Source organism: Hibiscus syriacus, unplaced genomic scaffold (assembly GCF_006381635.1).
Source record: "Hibiscus syriacus cultivar Baekdansim isolate YM2019G1 unplaced genomic scaffold, ASM638163v2 tig00117048_pilon, whole genome shotgun sequence".
Classification (NCBI taxonomy): domain Eukaryota; kingdom Viridiplantae; phylum Streptophyta; class Magnoliopsida; order Malvales; family Malvaceae; genus Hibiscus; species Hibiscus syriacus.
In genome coordinates this window covers 136092-153179 of record NW_024063538.1, presented here as the reverse complement: position 1 = coordinate 153179, position 17088 = coordinate 136092, and the positions used below count along the sequence as shown (strand labels likewise).

Genomic DNA, 17088 nt, shown 5'->3' with positions numbered 1-17088 from the left:
CAATTGAAATTGAAATTAATAACTTGATGATTAAATTAATAGAAAAAAATTAAAATTTATATGAATTATATATTTTTTTGAAAAGAAAAACGACGATCCAACCGATTGGAACGTTTTTGAGTTTTTAGGATAAATACCAAAGTTATTTAATGGGAAAAACTACAAATGGATTGTTTTTTTCTTTCAATTTTTAATACACATGGTCCCTTGAGTATATGATAATGTTTTATTGGGTTATTCGACTATTAAAAGTTACAAAATGATATCCCGACTATAGGGCATTGATTTGTTGGGTCCCCTGACTATTAAAAGTTACAAAATAGTCACTGATTATTTATATGTTCAAAACTCATATTTTTTTCATTTAAAAATTGATGGTCGTCTGAGTTAGATGTTAACTTGCTGACTGGATATAATAAAATATGATCCCATAACCGTTTGAATTGTATAGTCGTTTGATATTCTGAGATCATATTTTATCATATTCTAGTGAGCATGTTAACGTCCAGCTCAGATAAACATCAATTTTAATGAAAAAGGGCGAGTCTGAAATATATGAATAGTTGAATGATCATTTTGTAACTTTTAATAGTCGAGGGACTCAACAAATTAACATCCTATAATCAAAGGACTATTTTATAATTTTTAATAATTGAGTGACTCAACAAAATATTATTATGTAATCAGGAAACCATTTATATATTTTATCCTAAATTAAATTTATTAATAAAAGCATTTTAATTTTTTTTAATTGAATCGGTATCCGATTGACTCGGATTAAAGGTATCCTAAAGAGTCTGGATTCAAACCATGGTGGATAAATTTTATATGTTCTTTTAAATTTCTTATTTTCCTCCCCGCCCGCGGTTAATTGTTCCAGTTTATTTTGGCACTAAACCCCTCCCAGGGCGTTTTTCTCGAAATATCACCTATACCCTATATATTTCCCTGTCAGGCACCCTTCAGACTATTTTTCCCGATCTAACACCCTTTATAGTAAAGCGTCCCCCCAACAACACGCTTTATGTTGATCTGACGCCACGTGGGATATAGCGAGAGGCATGGGTCACACCATAGGGTTTAATTACCCACCTACCCGACTGTTCACACCCCACCCCTCCCTATAAATACCCCCATTCTCAATCATTTTTATCACACCAAATCCTCTCAACTTCTCTTAAATCCTCTTATATTCTATTTTAACTGTTTAAGGTATATTTTATTATATTTAATATTTTGTTTTTAATTTATTTAAGTATTTAAATTTTTTAATATTTTATTTAATTAATTTTTTTTTGCAAATATAAAATGGAAGGAGGTCTACTTCGCTTGGATGAAAATCATATATCGCGACATTTTGCTGATACGATAACATTTTAACGTTTTAATATAATTTAAATTATTAGTAATAATTTATTTATTTATTTAATGCATGATTATTAGTTTAAAAATTAATTTTTGTAATTATTTAATTTTAGGAGAGGAACCGTGTATTAGATCCTTTTATTAGGAACCTTAAGTTAGTGATACCTAGCCGTGTCTTGCCGTATTTAGTTTGTCACTTATTATCTCTTTTATTATAATCACATATAACGCTAACGTCCAATCTCATATTCTGGTATCATTTTTTTAATCTTCGTCAGCGGTTATCAAATGACATTAACTTGAAGTAAATGCAAATTAAAGTACAAGAATTCTTATTTGATAAACAACTACATCAGTTCCTCATCAATTGTTACTTGATGACCGTAAAAGTGGACATGTTTTTCTAGTGTGTCCTGGGTTTCTACAATGCCCACATCTTCTGTTTTGTCTAGATCTTTCTCGAATATTCATATCACAATGAATTCGATTTGATTTTGGACGACCACGCTCCCTCAATAAAGTTGGATTTGGTACAATCGGAAGCCAATCCTGAACCTCATCAGGGTCTTTGTCATTACCTATAGGGGAAACTCAAATTCGTATACCTTAAAAACTTCAGACAGTAGGTATACGGGGTCTACAAAACAGTTATAGTCTTGACGTGTATGCGAGCAAGCTGCTATCACATGAGAGCATGGATACTTTAGAGCTTGAAAAAACCCGCAGTCGCACGTTCTGTCTCGTATATTTACTCTTAACGACACAACTTCAATCCCTTAAAGAGGTTGCGGCAACTCTGTGACACGAAACATTTCATGTCTTCTAGAGAAGCTTGTTACAGACATTCCATTTTGATGCAGCAATTTATTTTTGTAGATCTTTAACTAATCTAGGGTGATAGACATGACCGCCTTGCATCCAGGTTTGAGCTTGTCCCCGAACTTCGCAAAAGCGCCCCCAAACAAAAATATGTAGTTTTTACCAAAGCCGTTACAGGTAAGTGACGTGCACCCTTTAAAGTTGAATTGATTGTCTCAGCCAAATTTGTCGTCATGTGTCCATATTGATATCCACCATCATATGCGTTCGTCCATATTTGATTATCGATTAAACGATGTAATCGTATCCTTTCTCATTTTTTGCCTGCAAATCTTAAAGCATTGCTTCAAACGTTTGAGGAAATAGTTCGTAACCTGATCAAAAAATGTATAACTTACTAACTTGTTTTCTTTGCAAAATTAAAATGATCGAAAGAAAACAAACTACATCAGTTTCACTTACCCATGTGCATAATTAATTAATGTTCATCATTCTTCTTGTACATTACATGGTAGTTCGCAACAATGTGTCGAAGATAATACCTATATTGGACAAAGGGTGGTTGCCACATTGGACTCAAAAACTCCATTGTTGCTTTGATCCCAGCTCCTCGATCTGAAATGGCACAGATTTTTTCCCTCGTGATAACATGTGCACGTAAGTTTCTGAGGAAAAAACCCAAAAATTTGTATCTTCTCCTTCAACAAGAGCAAAAACAACTGGAAGAATGTTGCGATTGTCATCTTGGACAACTGCCAATAATTAAACTTGCTTGTATTTTCCATACAATGAAGTCCCATTGATCTGGACCATAGGCTTGCAATATTTGATAGCATTAACGCACTGTGGGTAAGTCCAAAAAACCCAGTAGAATTGGCATCGATCGCAAAGAACTCGATCATTATGGTATGCATAGAAGGTTTTGAAGTCCACAATTGTCCTAGGATTCAACCTCCGCACCAGCCTGGAAGTTCGTTGTAAGATGCATCCCACCATGAAGTTTGACAATGAGATTTTATTTTGCCAACCAAGCTTTTTTATAGGAGACAGTGTACCCATACTACGATTGTATAGCTGAAATCAAAACAGCAACAGTTATATGAGAGCTTGTTTTTACCATGTGCATGATGGCATGACATATCACTTCAGAGTCCAAGTTGGGATGATCTTGGTTGACCCCTCCAGCACAACATGTGCAAGGATCATTGTATATTGTTAGTTCCCATCTGTTGTTTTTCCTCTTCCTCTTCGATACGCGACCATCCAATTACATTCGTTTTCGCGTCGGGCGCGGTCGACTCTCGATTGAACATAATTACGGATATTGTAATTTTTTATAGCCATCATCGCTTCTTCTTTGCTTGAAAACTTCATGCCTAAAGATAACTCACCATTATTTATTGATGAGTAATATCTATAGTTACCGAGATGAGGCATATCCGTAAATTCTGGCCCGTACATTGCACCATAACCAGCTTCATACATGTGTGTTGGAGGGTTAGTTTGTGCCACATTTAATGGAACTTCATCTACATTATCATCATCATCGGAGTTGAATTGCGGTAATTCTGGGTGAATGAATAGTCAAGTCTCAGCACTATCCGCACCAGACTCACGAAGCTGTTCTTCTGATGGAGATGATGGTTCCTCTATGTTCTCCACATTTAGGTCGAAGAACCTACTACTTACACGTCTTCCCATTGAACTAGAAGGCATATCGATATTGAGATCGAAAAAGCTTGTAGTGGAATGCCTCCCCTAGAGCTTGAATCCATCGTGTCAAATGAAACTGCACAGATTGTTGCGTCGATGACATCTCCATATTAAGGTCAAAGAAATTTGCAGATGAATGTCTTCCTCTTGAACTGGACGCGATGTTGCCATACGGATTGTTCGTGGACCCACCTCGGTACATATCGTAAGGAGTTGCGGATGAATGTCTCCCAATTGAAGTTGATGTGACGAAACCATGATACGGATTTCCCATTTTGGCGTTAAAATCATTATACATTATTGTAGTCGGGATATCAAATTGATCAACTTGTTCAGCCAACCCATAGTGGGAGCTTAATGACCGACCCCGAACAACACGCATTTGAACAAACTTTGCATACATCTCAATATCGCCGTCTGAATAATTACTTTGAAAAGCAACCATCATTTCAACATCATCATTGTTCGATAGTTCAAACGCTATATAAGTTAATGGAAACAATGATGTTGGAAATCTATACTGCAACGACGACATTATTCTACTACTTCCAACATGAACCTTCCTCGAAATCTTCGTTATCAACTCCTCGAGAGTTATGTTTCTCTTGAATGATATTTTAACACGCTCATTTGATACGAAAACAATTTCGGTTTCATCTTCTCGAATTTTTCCATCATAATAAACAATAGCTGAAAGTCGCGCCATTCTTAGAGCTTAAAAGTGCGATAATATTATATTTGCAAAAAATAACTGAAACAAACTTGATTAAATAGATAATATATGAACGAAAATGTAACACAATAAATTTTTTACACATAAAAGTAAACAATTTAAATAATATAATTTTATATTATTACCTGCACCGCAAAAGTATTTCGACGTATGCTCCTGCTTTCCCCTTGAACTGGCACAGAAATTAATTGAAAACAATTACTATAATATTTTTTCAAATAATCATAATAAACAACAAGTATAATAAAAAATATTATAACAAAATTACCTTATACGAAAGATCGAACGAACTTCTGAATCAAATATAAGAGATTGACGGGTGTTATTACTGGTTGAAAGTATTATTGTATTTCTCGGTGAGAGGGAATTGTAAGGTTTACGGGGAGAGGGCTATTTATAGCCGAGAGAGGATGCTTTAAAGCCGAGAGGTTCGGGTAAATTATGCAAGGCGCAGTCCCTGCACCGCGCCTTGCATTATGCATGTCTGATAATTGAGCATATGGTAATTGAAAAGCGCGACCCCTGCCCCACGCTTCGTAAGGTGCCCCCCCAGGAACTGCGCTTTATACACGTGTCCATGTCAGCATAAGGCGCGCCTTACCCCACGTGGCGCCAGATCAACGTAAAGCGCGCTTCAAGGGCGCCTTACTACAAAGGGTGTTAGATCGGAAAAAATAGTATGAAGGGTGCATGACAAAAAAATTAATGGTAAAAGGTGATATTTCGGGAAAAACGCCCCTCCCAATCCCATGGCGGTTTCATATTAATACGTTTAAACGCATTTTCCCACCTTCCACGTCAGTCCACTATAATTTTTATTTGGAAAATCTCGTCACAAGTAGTTTCTTATTAGTAAAATTATAAATAAGTCATTGAATTTAAAAAAGTTATAAATAATTCATTCAACTTATCTATTATTGTGACCACATCATTTTTTATCGTTAAATGTTCAATATATGTTAATTTTTTAGTCATAAAGATGATACAATTATTATAATTGTTAAATAAAGTGACCTAATTATTATAGTTGATAAATAGATTGATTCTATTACAATTAAAAATTTAATACATGTTAAATATTAACTATAGATTGATATGTTTATTGTAATCAATAAATAGAGTGATATATTCATAATTTTTAAAATTAAGTGGTCTATTATAATAATACTAATAATTGAGTTACTTATGATATAGTTTATCCTATTTATTTATTTTATATCTAGAAATTCAAACTTAAAAGTGGACAAATCCATGTCTGCTTCTCCCCAGTCATTACTTGGGGGGAATCCTTATTTTTCAACTCTTTTTATTTTCTACTTTTACTTTTTTTTTGGTGCTTCTTCTCTGCAACTCTTCTTTGTCTTAAAGAAAAAGAAACCATTAATCACTCCCTTTCCATTAGCCATGTGAAAGCGTATTGCCAAATTCGATTCCTCTTCTCCCCCTCATTGTTTTACACTTCATTTTGTTGAATGTCTTACGTATTCTCTTAAACGAGTTACTGGCTCGGAGAGTTATAGCTTATAACTCGCTCTTTCACAGAGTCTAAAATGGCGTCTTCTTCTAGAACAAGAAGCAGGTCTCCATTTTCACATCGGAAAACTTCAATTCCGTTTTCTTCTACCTCTTCAACTTCTTCGTTTGTGAGCAACAAACTAATTCCTCGCACGTCCTCCTCGTCGGCGTCTTCGTACTTCAACTCGGGAGGTGGACACGGTTCTCGATCCACGACAACAAATCGGTCAAGGTCTGATTCGATGTACCACGACTCTCGCGGTTACAATGCTAGCACACCAGTGGCTCACGCGCCGGAGGAGATACAATTGGAAGCGCCGAGATCGGGGGATAGTATTTCGGTTACAATTCGATTTCGGCCGTTGAAGTAAGTTTAGATCTGAGTGTAGCGGATTAGAGCCAAGTAGTGGATTTCCCCCCGGTTCTATTGTAGTGGTTGTCATTTTTCAGGTACTACAATTCATTTGCTCATTTTATTTTCTTTTGTTATAGTGAAAGGGAATCACATAAAGGGGACGAGATCGCGTGGTACGCTGACGGGGATAGGATTGTGAGAAATAAGTATAATCCAGCTACAGCTTACGCATTTGGTAATTGCATATTGGTTTGTGACATTTAGGGATGAAATTTATTGCTGGTTTTCTTTCCTACTCTTTATTGGACTTTCTGAATACATCTATTCGAGAACGATTCCAATTAAATGAAGAAATTTGCATAATTTTGCTGGGGAACCTGAGGGTGTTAGGTAATCGGATTATAATTAATTAAGCTCTGCTAAATTTCTGGTTAATACGATTTAGCACAAATCTACATTCAAGCCTGGCAATACATGTTGATATCATATGAAAGTTATTGGATTTACTTTTGGCAGACAGAGTATTCGGACCTCATGCAGCTACTCAGGAGGTTTATGAAGTAGCTGCTAAACCTGTAGTGCAAGCTGCAATGGAAGGTGTCAACGGTATGGAAATTAAATTAATGGACCTAATACTAATATCTTTGAGTTGATTGTTAAACTAAAAAAGATATAAAGATTAGTTGATTCAAATTAATTTATTGCAATGTTGCTAAAACATGTAGGTTTGTTTCAATTCTGAAACTATTTATGTGTAGAATCAAAGCTAATATTAGCTTCTTTGAATTATAGGAACTGTTTTCGCTTATGGTGTTACAAGTAGTGGTAAGACACACACTATGCATGTAAGTCTCGCTGCTTCTTCAAACTTTTTCTATCTTAGTTCAACTATTTTTAATTGGACTATTTTAGGAATTCTTAAACTTTGGTCGCCTATCAATTATTATTGCTTATTGTTCTGTCAAGTAGTCCTATTCATTGATAATAGTATCGATTTTGGTTGTATAACTATGTTAACAAATTTCTGGTTCATGTAGCATTTGATTGAATTTCCTTGATAGTTGAGGTAGGAAACTTGTAAAATAAATTATGGCTGAGTTTCCTCGACAAATGGAAAGTAAATATTTAGTTACAAACATTATAGATGTACACATTAAAAGCTTCTAATCAGTGGAATTATTTTATTGCTTTGTGGTTGTGGTTGGAAGTTACTATTCATGAACTTAACAACTTGAAAATATTCATACTCGGGAAACTGATAAAATTTTCTGCCCAGAAAGTAGGCACATATGTAGCATAGGCAATGTTTCAGGAAAATATTCATCGATCAGAAAATCTTTACATTTATATTAGTGGGAATGAAATCAAACCATGGAAAAAGCAAAGAGAAAATAAATAGTATTCGCTTTTCAGTTCAATGTATACCAGTCAACTTCTGCCTGGTATGTATTGTTGCATTAGAACTGTATATTAATTTGGGTCCGTTTATTGGCAACAATATTTCACTAACATGCCGTTCAGGAATTTTTATTTGTATTAATTATTCAATCAAATAAGATAAACAGGCTTGGCATGATACATACTGAGAATGAACTATTGTTTTCCATCCATTCTTTCTTTTATATTAGTCTGATATGTGTTTCTCTTATCCTATCATATAGCAATGTAACTACTTCCTGTCATCTTACCATTGACTTGTATCTTTGAGACTTTGTACAGGGAGATCAAAATGCTCCTGGTATTATACCATTGGCAATAAAGGATGTTTTCAGCAGTATCCAAGATGTAAGTGTTCTGCCATTGTTTATTAGGTCTAACTACAGAACCATCGGATGAATGCATTTTCCATTCCTTTTCTTCACATGATTTTCCTTAAGCTACACCTACACCTGTTTGACTTGAACCAGTTGGGCTCCATTTTGACACAAACCTCCCCATTTATTTATAATTCATTAATTATAGGCCTTATGGTAACATGTTATGCCTTGAAGTATGGCTAGCACGGACAACATTTCTTTTTTGAAGTTAGGTTCAGCACTTGATTAACAAATGTTCTTTAATTGTCATTTTTAACACCACAATTTATTTATTTGTTTTTATGTTTTACTTAAATCTTAAGTTTACTTGCTTTTAATTATTTATCCTCATAGTTTTGTGTGGATAAAGTTTTGATGACTAACTGTGCTAATAATTCAGACTCCAGGACGAGAATTCTTACTACGTGTGTCGTATCTTGAAATCTACAATGAGGTGTGTCTCTGACTTGTACTTTTAGGTTTATGATTAAATCGATGACATGGCCCTTGAAGATAGAATTTCTTTCAGGTTTCATATCTGTTGCTACTGTTTATTTATGGTGTTACTTTGATGAGAATAGTTTTCTTTAGCTGTTAATTCTATAACCTATGTGGTTCAATATCTGGCCCTCAGCATCTTTCCTTAAAGATTATTTTTTCTTTTAATATGATTGGTTTATGATTAAATCGATGACATGGCCCTTGAAGATAGAATTTCTTTCAGGTTTCATATCTGTTGCTACTGTTTATTTATGGTGTTCCTTTGATGAGAATAGTTTTCTTTAGCTGTTAATTCTATAACCTATGTGGTTCAATATCTGGCCCTCATCATCTTTCCTCTAAGATTATTATTTCTTTTAATATGATTGTCTTATTCTGCTTCATGCATCAGGTGATAAATGACTTACTTGATCCAACTGGTCAGAATTTGCGTGTCAGAGAAGATGCCCAGGTCTTTTGCTCAACTTATTTCAAATTTGTGCACTGTGTTTATTTGGTTTAAGGCCTCGGTCTCATTCTTTTAAAAAAGTCATATGCACATAAAGACACCATTCTTCTCATCTAATGCCAATCTAATGGATCTTCTTTATTATATACATAGTTTCGTTTTGGGTGGCTTTGGGTTGAGATTGTCAAAAACATTTCAATAAGGTTGCTTATGGAATGGCTTGCAATCAATGAACATCAGTTTCTTACTTTTGCTTATGCTAGCATTATCTTTTCAGGGAACTTACGTGGAGGGTATAAAGGAAGAAGTAGTTTTGTCTCCTGGGCATGTTCTTTCTTTCATTTCTGCTGGGGAAGGTGCTTTCTGGGGTTCCTTTACTCTTTTCCTGCCTTTTCCTTCCAATCTTTTTTAACCATGCTATATGAAATGAATGATCTATTAGTGAGAGTTTTTCCACTAAGTTTTGTTCTGTGTGCTGATGAGCAGAACATCGTCATGTTGGCTCAAATAACTTCAATCTCTTTAGTAGCCGAAGTCACACTATATTCACGCTGGTAAACATTCTTGATATAGGGACTTCCTCATTTCACTTTCTAAACTTTGGGCAAATATTAAAGTTGGTTTAAAATTGGTGTTCCTGAGCCAGTATGAATACCTATGTCGTACACACCCCTTCTTTCCTAACTGCTGACTAATTTGCAGATGATTGAGAGTAGTGCTCATGGTGATGAATATGATGGAGTGGTCTTCTCTCAACTTGTATGATTTAGTTCATCTGTCAGTTTTCTGAAAGAATATTCCTATCGAATAAATGGCTTGACTTGGTTCTTTGTTCCTTCATCTAGAATTTGATTGATTTAGCTGGATCTGAGAGTTCAAAAGCGGAGACAACTGGGATAAGGAGGAAGGAAGGATCTTATATAAACAAAAGTCTTCTGACTCTTGGAACTGTAGGTTTCTGGTATTTAACATTTTGCACTGATGAATACCCATTACTTTGACTTGTTGAAAACCTGCAGTCTATGATAAGGGCAAAACATACAAGGCCTTATACATGTTCTTCAACTCCTCTGCAGGATTATAGTTTCTGTTATGTTGGTGGATAAAAAAAATCGAATCTTGAATTTTTATTTTCTCCAATTGTCTTGGTTACTTTCTAATGAAAATAATGATTCTGGAGGATGAAATGTTTTTTTACCAATATTTTTTTATCTTGTAATTAGATAGTCTGATTTCTATTTGAAGGTTATTGGAAAGCTAAGTGAGGGAAAAGCATCCCATGTTCCATATAGAGACTCCAAGCTTACCCGCCTTTTGCAATCCTCACTAAGTGGCCGTGGACATGTTTCTGTGAGTTGATCAGTATATTTTATTTGCAAGTTGCAGCCGTTATGTGCTAATGCTTATAGGTTCAAATGGATTTTAGTTCCTCCCAAGTCCCGACTTAAAATGTTAATTTCCCTTTTTCTTTCAATTATACACTTTTTGTTCGCAATTACAAATCCTTTATCTATACATGACAGAAGTTATTCATATATTTTGCAATTATTTTCTTTGAAATTACAGCTTATTTGCACAGTAACACCTGCATCTAGTAATATGGAAGAAACTCATAATACTCTTAAGTTCGCAAGCAGGGCAAAGAGGGTGGAAATCTATGCCTCGCGTAATAAGGTCTATACAGCCTCATTGTTATTTCTATTGGGTAGTTATAATTTAAGACTCAATCTTATGCTAATTTCAAATCTGAATTTGGTTACAGATTATTGATGAAAAATCATTAATTAAGAAGTATCAAAAGGAAATTTCAGTCCTCAAACAAGAACTTGATCATCTAAGGCAGGGAATGCTTATTGGTGTTAATCATGAAGAACTTTTAACCTTAAGGCAACAGGTCTGGCATTTTCTTTTCAGTCATTGTTCTATTTGCTGGCATAACTATTTGCAGTATTCTTCATGCTATATATTGTTTGTGGGGCAGTTGGAGGAAGGTCAGGTGAAAATGCAGTCAAGATTAGAGGAAGAAGAGGAAGCCAAAGCTGCTTTAATGAGCAGAATCCAGAGGCTTACCAAGCTAATACTTGTTTCTTCGAAAAATTCCTTACCTGTTTTGAGTGATGTACCAAGTCATCAAAGGGGTCATTCCGTTCATGAGGATGATGTGAGTTTTTATCACAATTATGTCAAACCAAAAGTGTGATTCTTTTATACTGATGGTCGAAGACGTAAGACTACAAAAATAGTCTATGCACACACACATACATGTATGTTTGTATGTGTATATATATTACACAGAGAGGGCCAATCGGCCCATTCTGTTCACATGATGAAAAAGATGAAACCAAATATGTTCTATAACCTGTAAATTTTAAGTGTTGATACCCTGGCTATGCATCTATATCTCTATCATCACTCTCTCCGTTCGTTTTTTTAAGAGACTCTCTCCGTTAGTTGTATACTCCATATTCACTTTTCTTTGCTTGGACTGTATTATCTAGTTATGTGATCTTCCTGTCTATTAACATGATTGTGATGTTAATAATTGACACATTTTCTTCACTAGAAACTGGATGTGCAAGGAGAGAGCGAGAATCAAAAAGATCCTCTAACTTCAATAGTGCTTGCTTGCGATCCATCTTATGAGTTTAAACACAGAAGATCCTCCGGCAGAAGGAATGATGAGCTCTCACCAACTAGCAGTACCATCACTGAGTCAACACAAGTTGGTGAACTTACTAGTGGGACCAAACTGCTGGCAGTATGTTTCATCTTTTTCATTTATTTCTAATCTTTCTTTTTAAAAATTTCAAATATTTATGTTTTCCCAAAAAGATTCCTTGTATTTTCCTTCATTAAGGTTTAACTTTACAGTAGAATGGGCTTAGCCCCTCAGATTAGGGCTGAAAATTTTCAGTTCTCTAAATCTTTTGATTTCATTTGTTTATTTATTTTACGTTTAAATGCACCATTGGCCCTTAACCTATACCCTTTTTACCAAGTTGCCCCCTAAAGTATTTTTCGGGACGTTTTGCCCCCTTAACTTTAAATCGTTACCCCATTTGCCCCAAAATGTTGACTCTGTTAAAAACAAATCTCACTGACCAATCAGAACACGCCACGTCACCATTTATTTATTTTTAATGAGAAAAAACAAATTCTGAAAAACTGGTGACGTGGTGTGTTCTGATGGGTCCACGAATTTTTTTAACGGAGTTAACGAAATAGGGAAAACGGGGTAACGATTTAAAGTTAAGAGGCAAAGCGTCCCGAAAAATACTTTAGGGGGCAACTCGGTAAAAATGGTATAGTTTAAGGGCCAATGGTGCATTTAAGCCTTTATTTTATTAGGATGGTCATGGCATATTTATAATCCTTTGCGGTTCTCTAGTGTAGCTTAGCAAACATACGCCTTTAAACATGTACCATTTTTTCTTTCTTTCTTTTAAGTTATATTTTTAGGCGTTTATATTCTGGTGGAGCATCTGTGTAGTTCGAGTCTCGAATTATATTCTTCTATGTTTCCCTTTCCCAGCTTTAGATTTCTGCAATTGACATCCCCTTGCACTGACAAACACAGTTTTCTCTGAAGATATTCTTAATAAATTATAACATGATAACTCATCATACTCCATTATTGCTTCAGCGGATCACATATTGGCATTGCCTTCATATTTCTGATTTTTCCTGATTTCCATTGATAATGTAATGATAGAAGCAAACACTGCTGTGGTTATAGGGTGGAATGACGTCAGATCAGATGGACCTTCTTACTGAGCAAGTTAAGGTGCTTGCTGGAGAGATTGCATTTGGCTCAAGTACCCTGAAACGCCTGTTGGACCAGTCTGCAAATGATCCCGATAGCTCAAAATCTCATGTATTCTTTCCTCTGTCTTTTCTATTGCACTATTTAATTGGGAGATATTGCCAATGGACGTTACTATAGTAGGAAGAATGAGGGGTTTGTTGGTATACTAAGGGTATACTTTCCTATGGCAAAGATGCAATGTTGAACTGTTTTACTAATTCTTATGCACCATTCTGTTTATAAATTATCTGCACATTCATGAGGTTATAAGATTCTAAGTAATGCAAAGGGGAGTACCGCACGATATTAAATTTGCATATTTCCTTTAGGGTCCTAATGGGATTTTTGGGTATTTTCTGAAAACAGATTCAGGATTTAGAAAGAGAGATTCAAGAAAAAAGGAAGCAGATGAGGGCTTTCGAGCAACACATAATTGAGAGTGGGGAAGCTTCAATTGCTAATGCATCATTTGTTGATATGCAGCAGGTAGTGTTGTCATATTTTTAAATGACAATGTTGGTCCTTTTTTTTGGCTAATGTTAATTATTTGTTGGGTTTTATGCCATGGCTTTCACTTAATTAATTCAAAATGCTTTCTTGTTGCAACAGACGGTTATGAAATTGATGACACAGTGTAATGAAAAGAGTTTTGAGCTTGAGGTGAGTGATTTGGTTCATGCTTCTAATTTATGGAGTTGGACATTTGACAGGCATTGTTTCGCCATTGATAAAGTCTTGTTAAATAGCGACTGTTTAGTAACTGCTCAACTTTTCTGGTAATGATGTAAGTTGCGTGGCAGTGATAAATATGATTCTTTATGTTCATTTTGTAATTAAGTTGATTATTCTCTACGATACAGATAAAATCGGCAGATAATCGTATCCTGCAAGATCAACTGCAGAACAAGGTAATAGCCTGCTGTCTTTTTTCCTCTCTTCATAAAATGCCTGATTGTCTGTCTTATATAAATTTTAGTTAGCGTTTGACGGAACCATTTTTTCACTTGTGGTTTTGCTTGTTGCAGTGTTCCGAGAATGAGGAATTGCAGGCAAAGGTGAATCTACTGGAGCAGCGGTTGGCATCTATCTCTGGTGATAAATTATCATCGTCTTCTGCACACGGAATATCTGAAGAGGATGCCAATGAGTTAAGAAAAAAGATTCAATCTCAGGTAATCTACTTATTGCTGGGATTGTCGAATAACGAAAGGCTTTAGCTTTATGTTTTCACAAATTTCGGTCTTTATCATAAATACATGCCTCTGCCAGAACCAAGTTTTGTGCCTCTACATAATTATATATGATATACGATAGCATCTGGACGTCGATAGAGATCGAGAGAGAGAGAGAGAGATTTGATTCTCGATAGCACAATCCTTTTTCTTCGATCTAAGTTGTGCTTATCTATGCAGGAGATTGAGAATGAAAAACTAAAACTAGAACAGGTGCAACTTTCAGAGGAGAAAAGTGGGTTATGTGTCCAAAATCAAAAACTGGCCGAAGAAGCTTCATATGCGAAAGAATTGGCATCTGCTGCTGCTGTTGAGTTGAAGAATTTGGCCAGTGAGGTGACCAGGCTTTCGGTGCATAATGCAAAATTAGAAGGAATTATCGGCTGCGAGAGAGTTGGCACATTCGAGAGGCTCTTCTAATCAAACTGTCAATGGTGTCAACCGCAAGTATAGTGACAGCACGAGAGCTGGGAGGAAGGGGCGGCTCTCCGGCCGTTCTCATGACTTCTCCGGAGAAGCAGGTGATTTCTTCGAATTGTGGAATCTTGATCCGGATGATCTAAATATGGAACTTCAGGCTAGGAAACAACGGGAGGCAGCTCTTGAAGCAGCACTAACTGAGAAGGAAATCATAGAAAATGAATATAGGAAAAAGGTCGAAGAAGCAAAGAAGAGAGAAGAAGCTCTGGAGAACGACTTGGCTAACATGTGGGTGCTTGTTGCGAAGTTGAAAAAAGAGGGAGCCGCAACTCCCGACAGTAACACAGTTGAGCAGAATAGTAATGGTATCGATAATGTTGTTGACGATCCAAAGGCAAACAACATTGAGAATAACAATATCCTCGATGATTTCAAGACTCAGATGTGTCATCGAAACCAGCTAATGGAACGCCTAAAGAACCCCTGGTAGTTCGCCTGAAGGTTTGTTTCTATACACACTTGTAGTTGTTTTTCTATGGTACTCGTACTCGAATGTAATAGTTGGATACAAGAACGTGTCTGACACGAGTATATTTACAGGCACGAATGCAAGAGATGAAGGAAAAAGAGCTCAAATCCGTTGGAAACGGAGATGCACATTCCCACTTGTGTAAAGTATGTTTCAAATCACCAAATGCAGCAATTCTTCTCCCCTGTCGCCATTTTTGTCGTAAGTCATTTTCAACCCCATACTGGTATGAACGTTTGCAGTTCGTGGTTATAAACAATATAATTCGAAATGCTTATGTTGTGCCTTTTGCAGTGTGCAAATCATGTTCCCTTGCCTGTTCCGAGTGTCCAATCTGTCGTACAAACATTGCGGATAGGCTTTTTGCATTCACTTCTTGACACAGCTATTCATACCCTCCAATTGAAGGTCATGCTAAATCAATTCCTTTCTCTTTATATTTCCTCTCACCATTAGAGATACTCATAAATAGGGATAATCACAAGACCTGGATCAAACGAGTTTCGATTGGACTCAACCTTACAAGGTCATTTTTTTAAAAAAAATTCGGGTTCAGATTTAGGGAAAAAATCTCCGACCCGATATAATAATATAAGTATCCTTATATATTTAGAGATAATTATAATAATATATCGATATATATATTTCAATTAGATTATTATTTTAACGAATAAAATAATAATTATATATATGTTTAGGGTCTGGTGAAGTCTTTCTAAACTTAAATTTCGGGTGATGGAGTTATTTTTCTCATGTTGGATTAGATTGACCGAAAATTTGACCCATTCATAAATTGAGTTGAATCAGGTCAGAGTTATAAAATTACTCTGGTCATAGGTCTGGTTCGAATTACACCCAAGCTCAAAGTCAGGGGTTTTGATAAAAAATATTAAATTTGAAAAAACGATTTTAGTTAAAAAAATTAGTCATTTAAAATATAAAACCCGTTTAGATTCCAAAAGTTAAAGCTCAAGCCTATATAAAAAAATAGATATATCATATTTTGATGTAAATATTAATTTTTTTAATAAACTTGATGTTTAAAATTAATAAAAGAAAATTTTAATATTATTAATAGTTACTAAAACATTTGTCATGATTTTGCCACTAGTGGACTGAACTTGACATATTGATCTTTTTTATTTGCAGCGTTTGATGATCATATATGTGTAATATAAACTGGTGTGGTGTGTAATTCTTTCATTAATTTGCCCGTTACATTTTAAAATGGTATGTCAATAGTTTGTTTGTTTTCTACCTCACCGAGGACTGTAAAAACAAGAGATTAAAAGGTTAAAAAGGTTTTTATATATATATAAAAGGAGGTAAAACCACAACATGCATAAACTCTGGTACAAGATGTTGCGTAGTTTTAAATTCGCAGCACAGGAAAATTGTTCTGTACATATGATTTACATTTAGGCCATTTATAATTTTTTTCCTTCACATGTAATTTTTTGTTTGTTATTCTGTTTGGTAATAAAAAGAATCGATTGAACGACTGAAAATGATTCATTGCTTAACCTAAAGTATGAATTTTAAAGAGTTAATTACATCACTGTTCCCAAACTATAGTTCTCATTTCAAATTGGTTGATCATTCTAATTTCATTCCTAAACTATGATCCTCTTTCTAAATTGGTCCCCAAACTTTTGAATATTTTAATTTCATTCTCAAATTCATCCAAATATGTAATTAGTTTCAACCATAGTTAACCTAAATTTTGTTTTTCTTGAAATTTATGATAATATAACTTGGCCTAACAATTTTATTAACAATGGATGTGATTAGTATATATGTATAGTTTGGGTTGAAATTGGAATGTTCAAAAAGTTTGGAGACCAATTTAGAATGTAG

General features: G+C 35.0%; 1 protein-coding gene across 1 annotated transcript; it reads left to right on the top strand.

Moving 5' to 3' along the window:
- The first annotated feature begins 6033 nt into the window (after positions 1-6033).
- Positions 6034-15710, top strand: LOC120197662 (kinesin-like protein KIN-7D, mitochondrial). Its single transcript, XM_039199102.1, is given in 26 exon segments — positions 6034-6512; positions 6638-6735; positions 7017-7106; positions 7293-7345; positions 8220-8285; positions 8697-8750; positions 9189-9248; positions 9523-9601; positions 9732-9799; positions 9948-10004; positions 10091-10195; positions 10491-10595; positions 10812-10919; positions 11008-11139; positions 11227-11406; positions 11809-12003; positions 12982-13119; positions 13417-13536; positions 13660-13710; positions 13911-13958; positions 14076-14222; positions 14463-14650; positions 14652-15136; positions 15139-15203; positions 15303-15432; positions 15526-15710. Coding segments are annotated over 26 exon segments (3240 nt in total). The 5' UTR covers positions 6034-6180; the 3' UTR covers positions 15612-15710.
- Positions 15711-17088: the final 1378 nt, after the last annotated feature.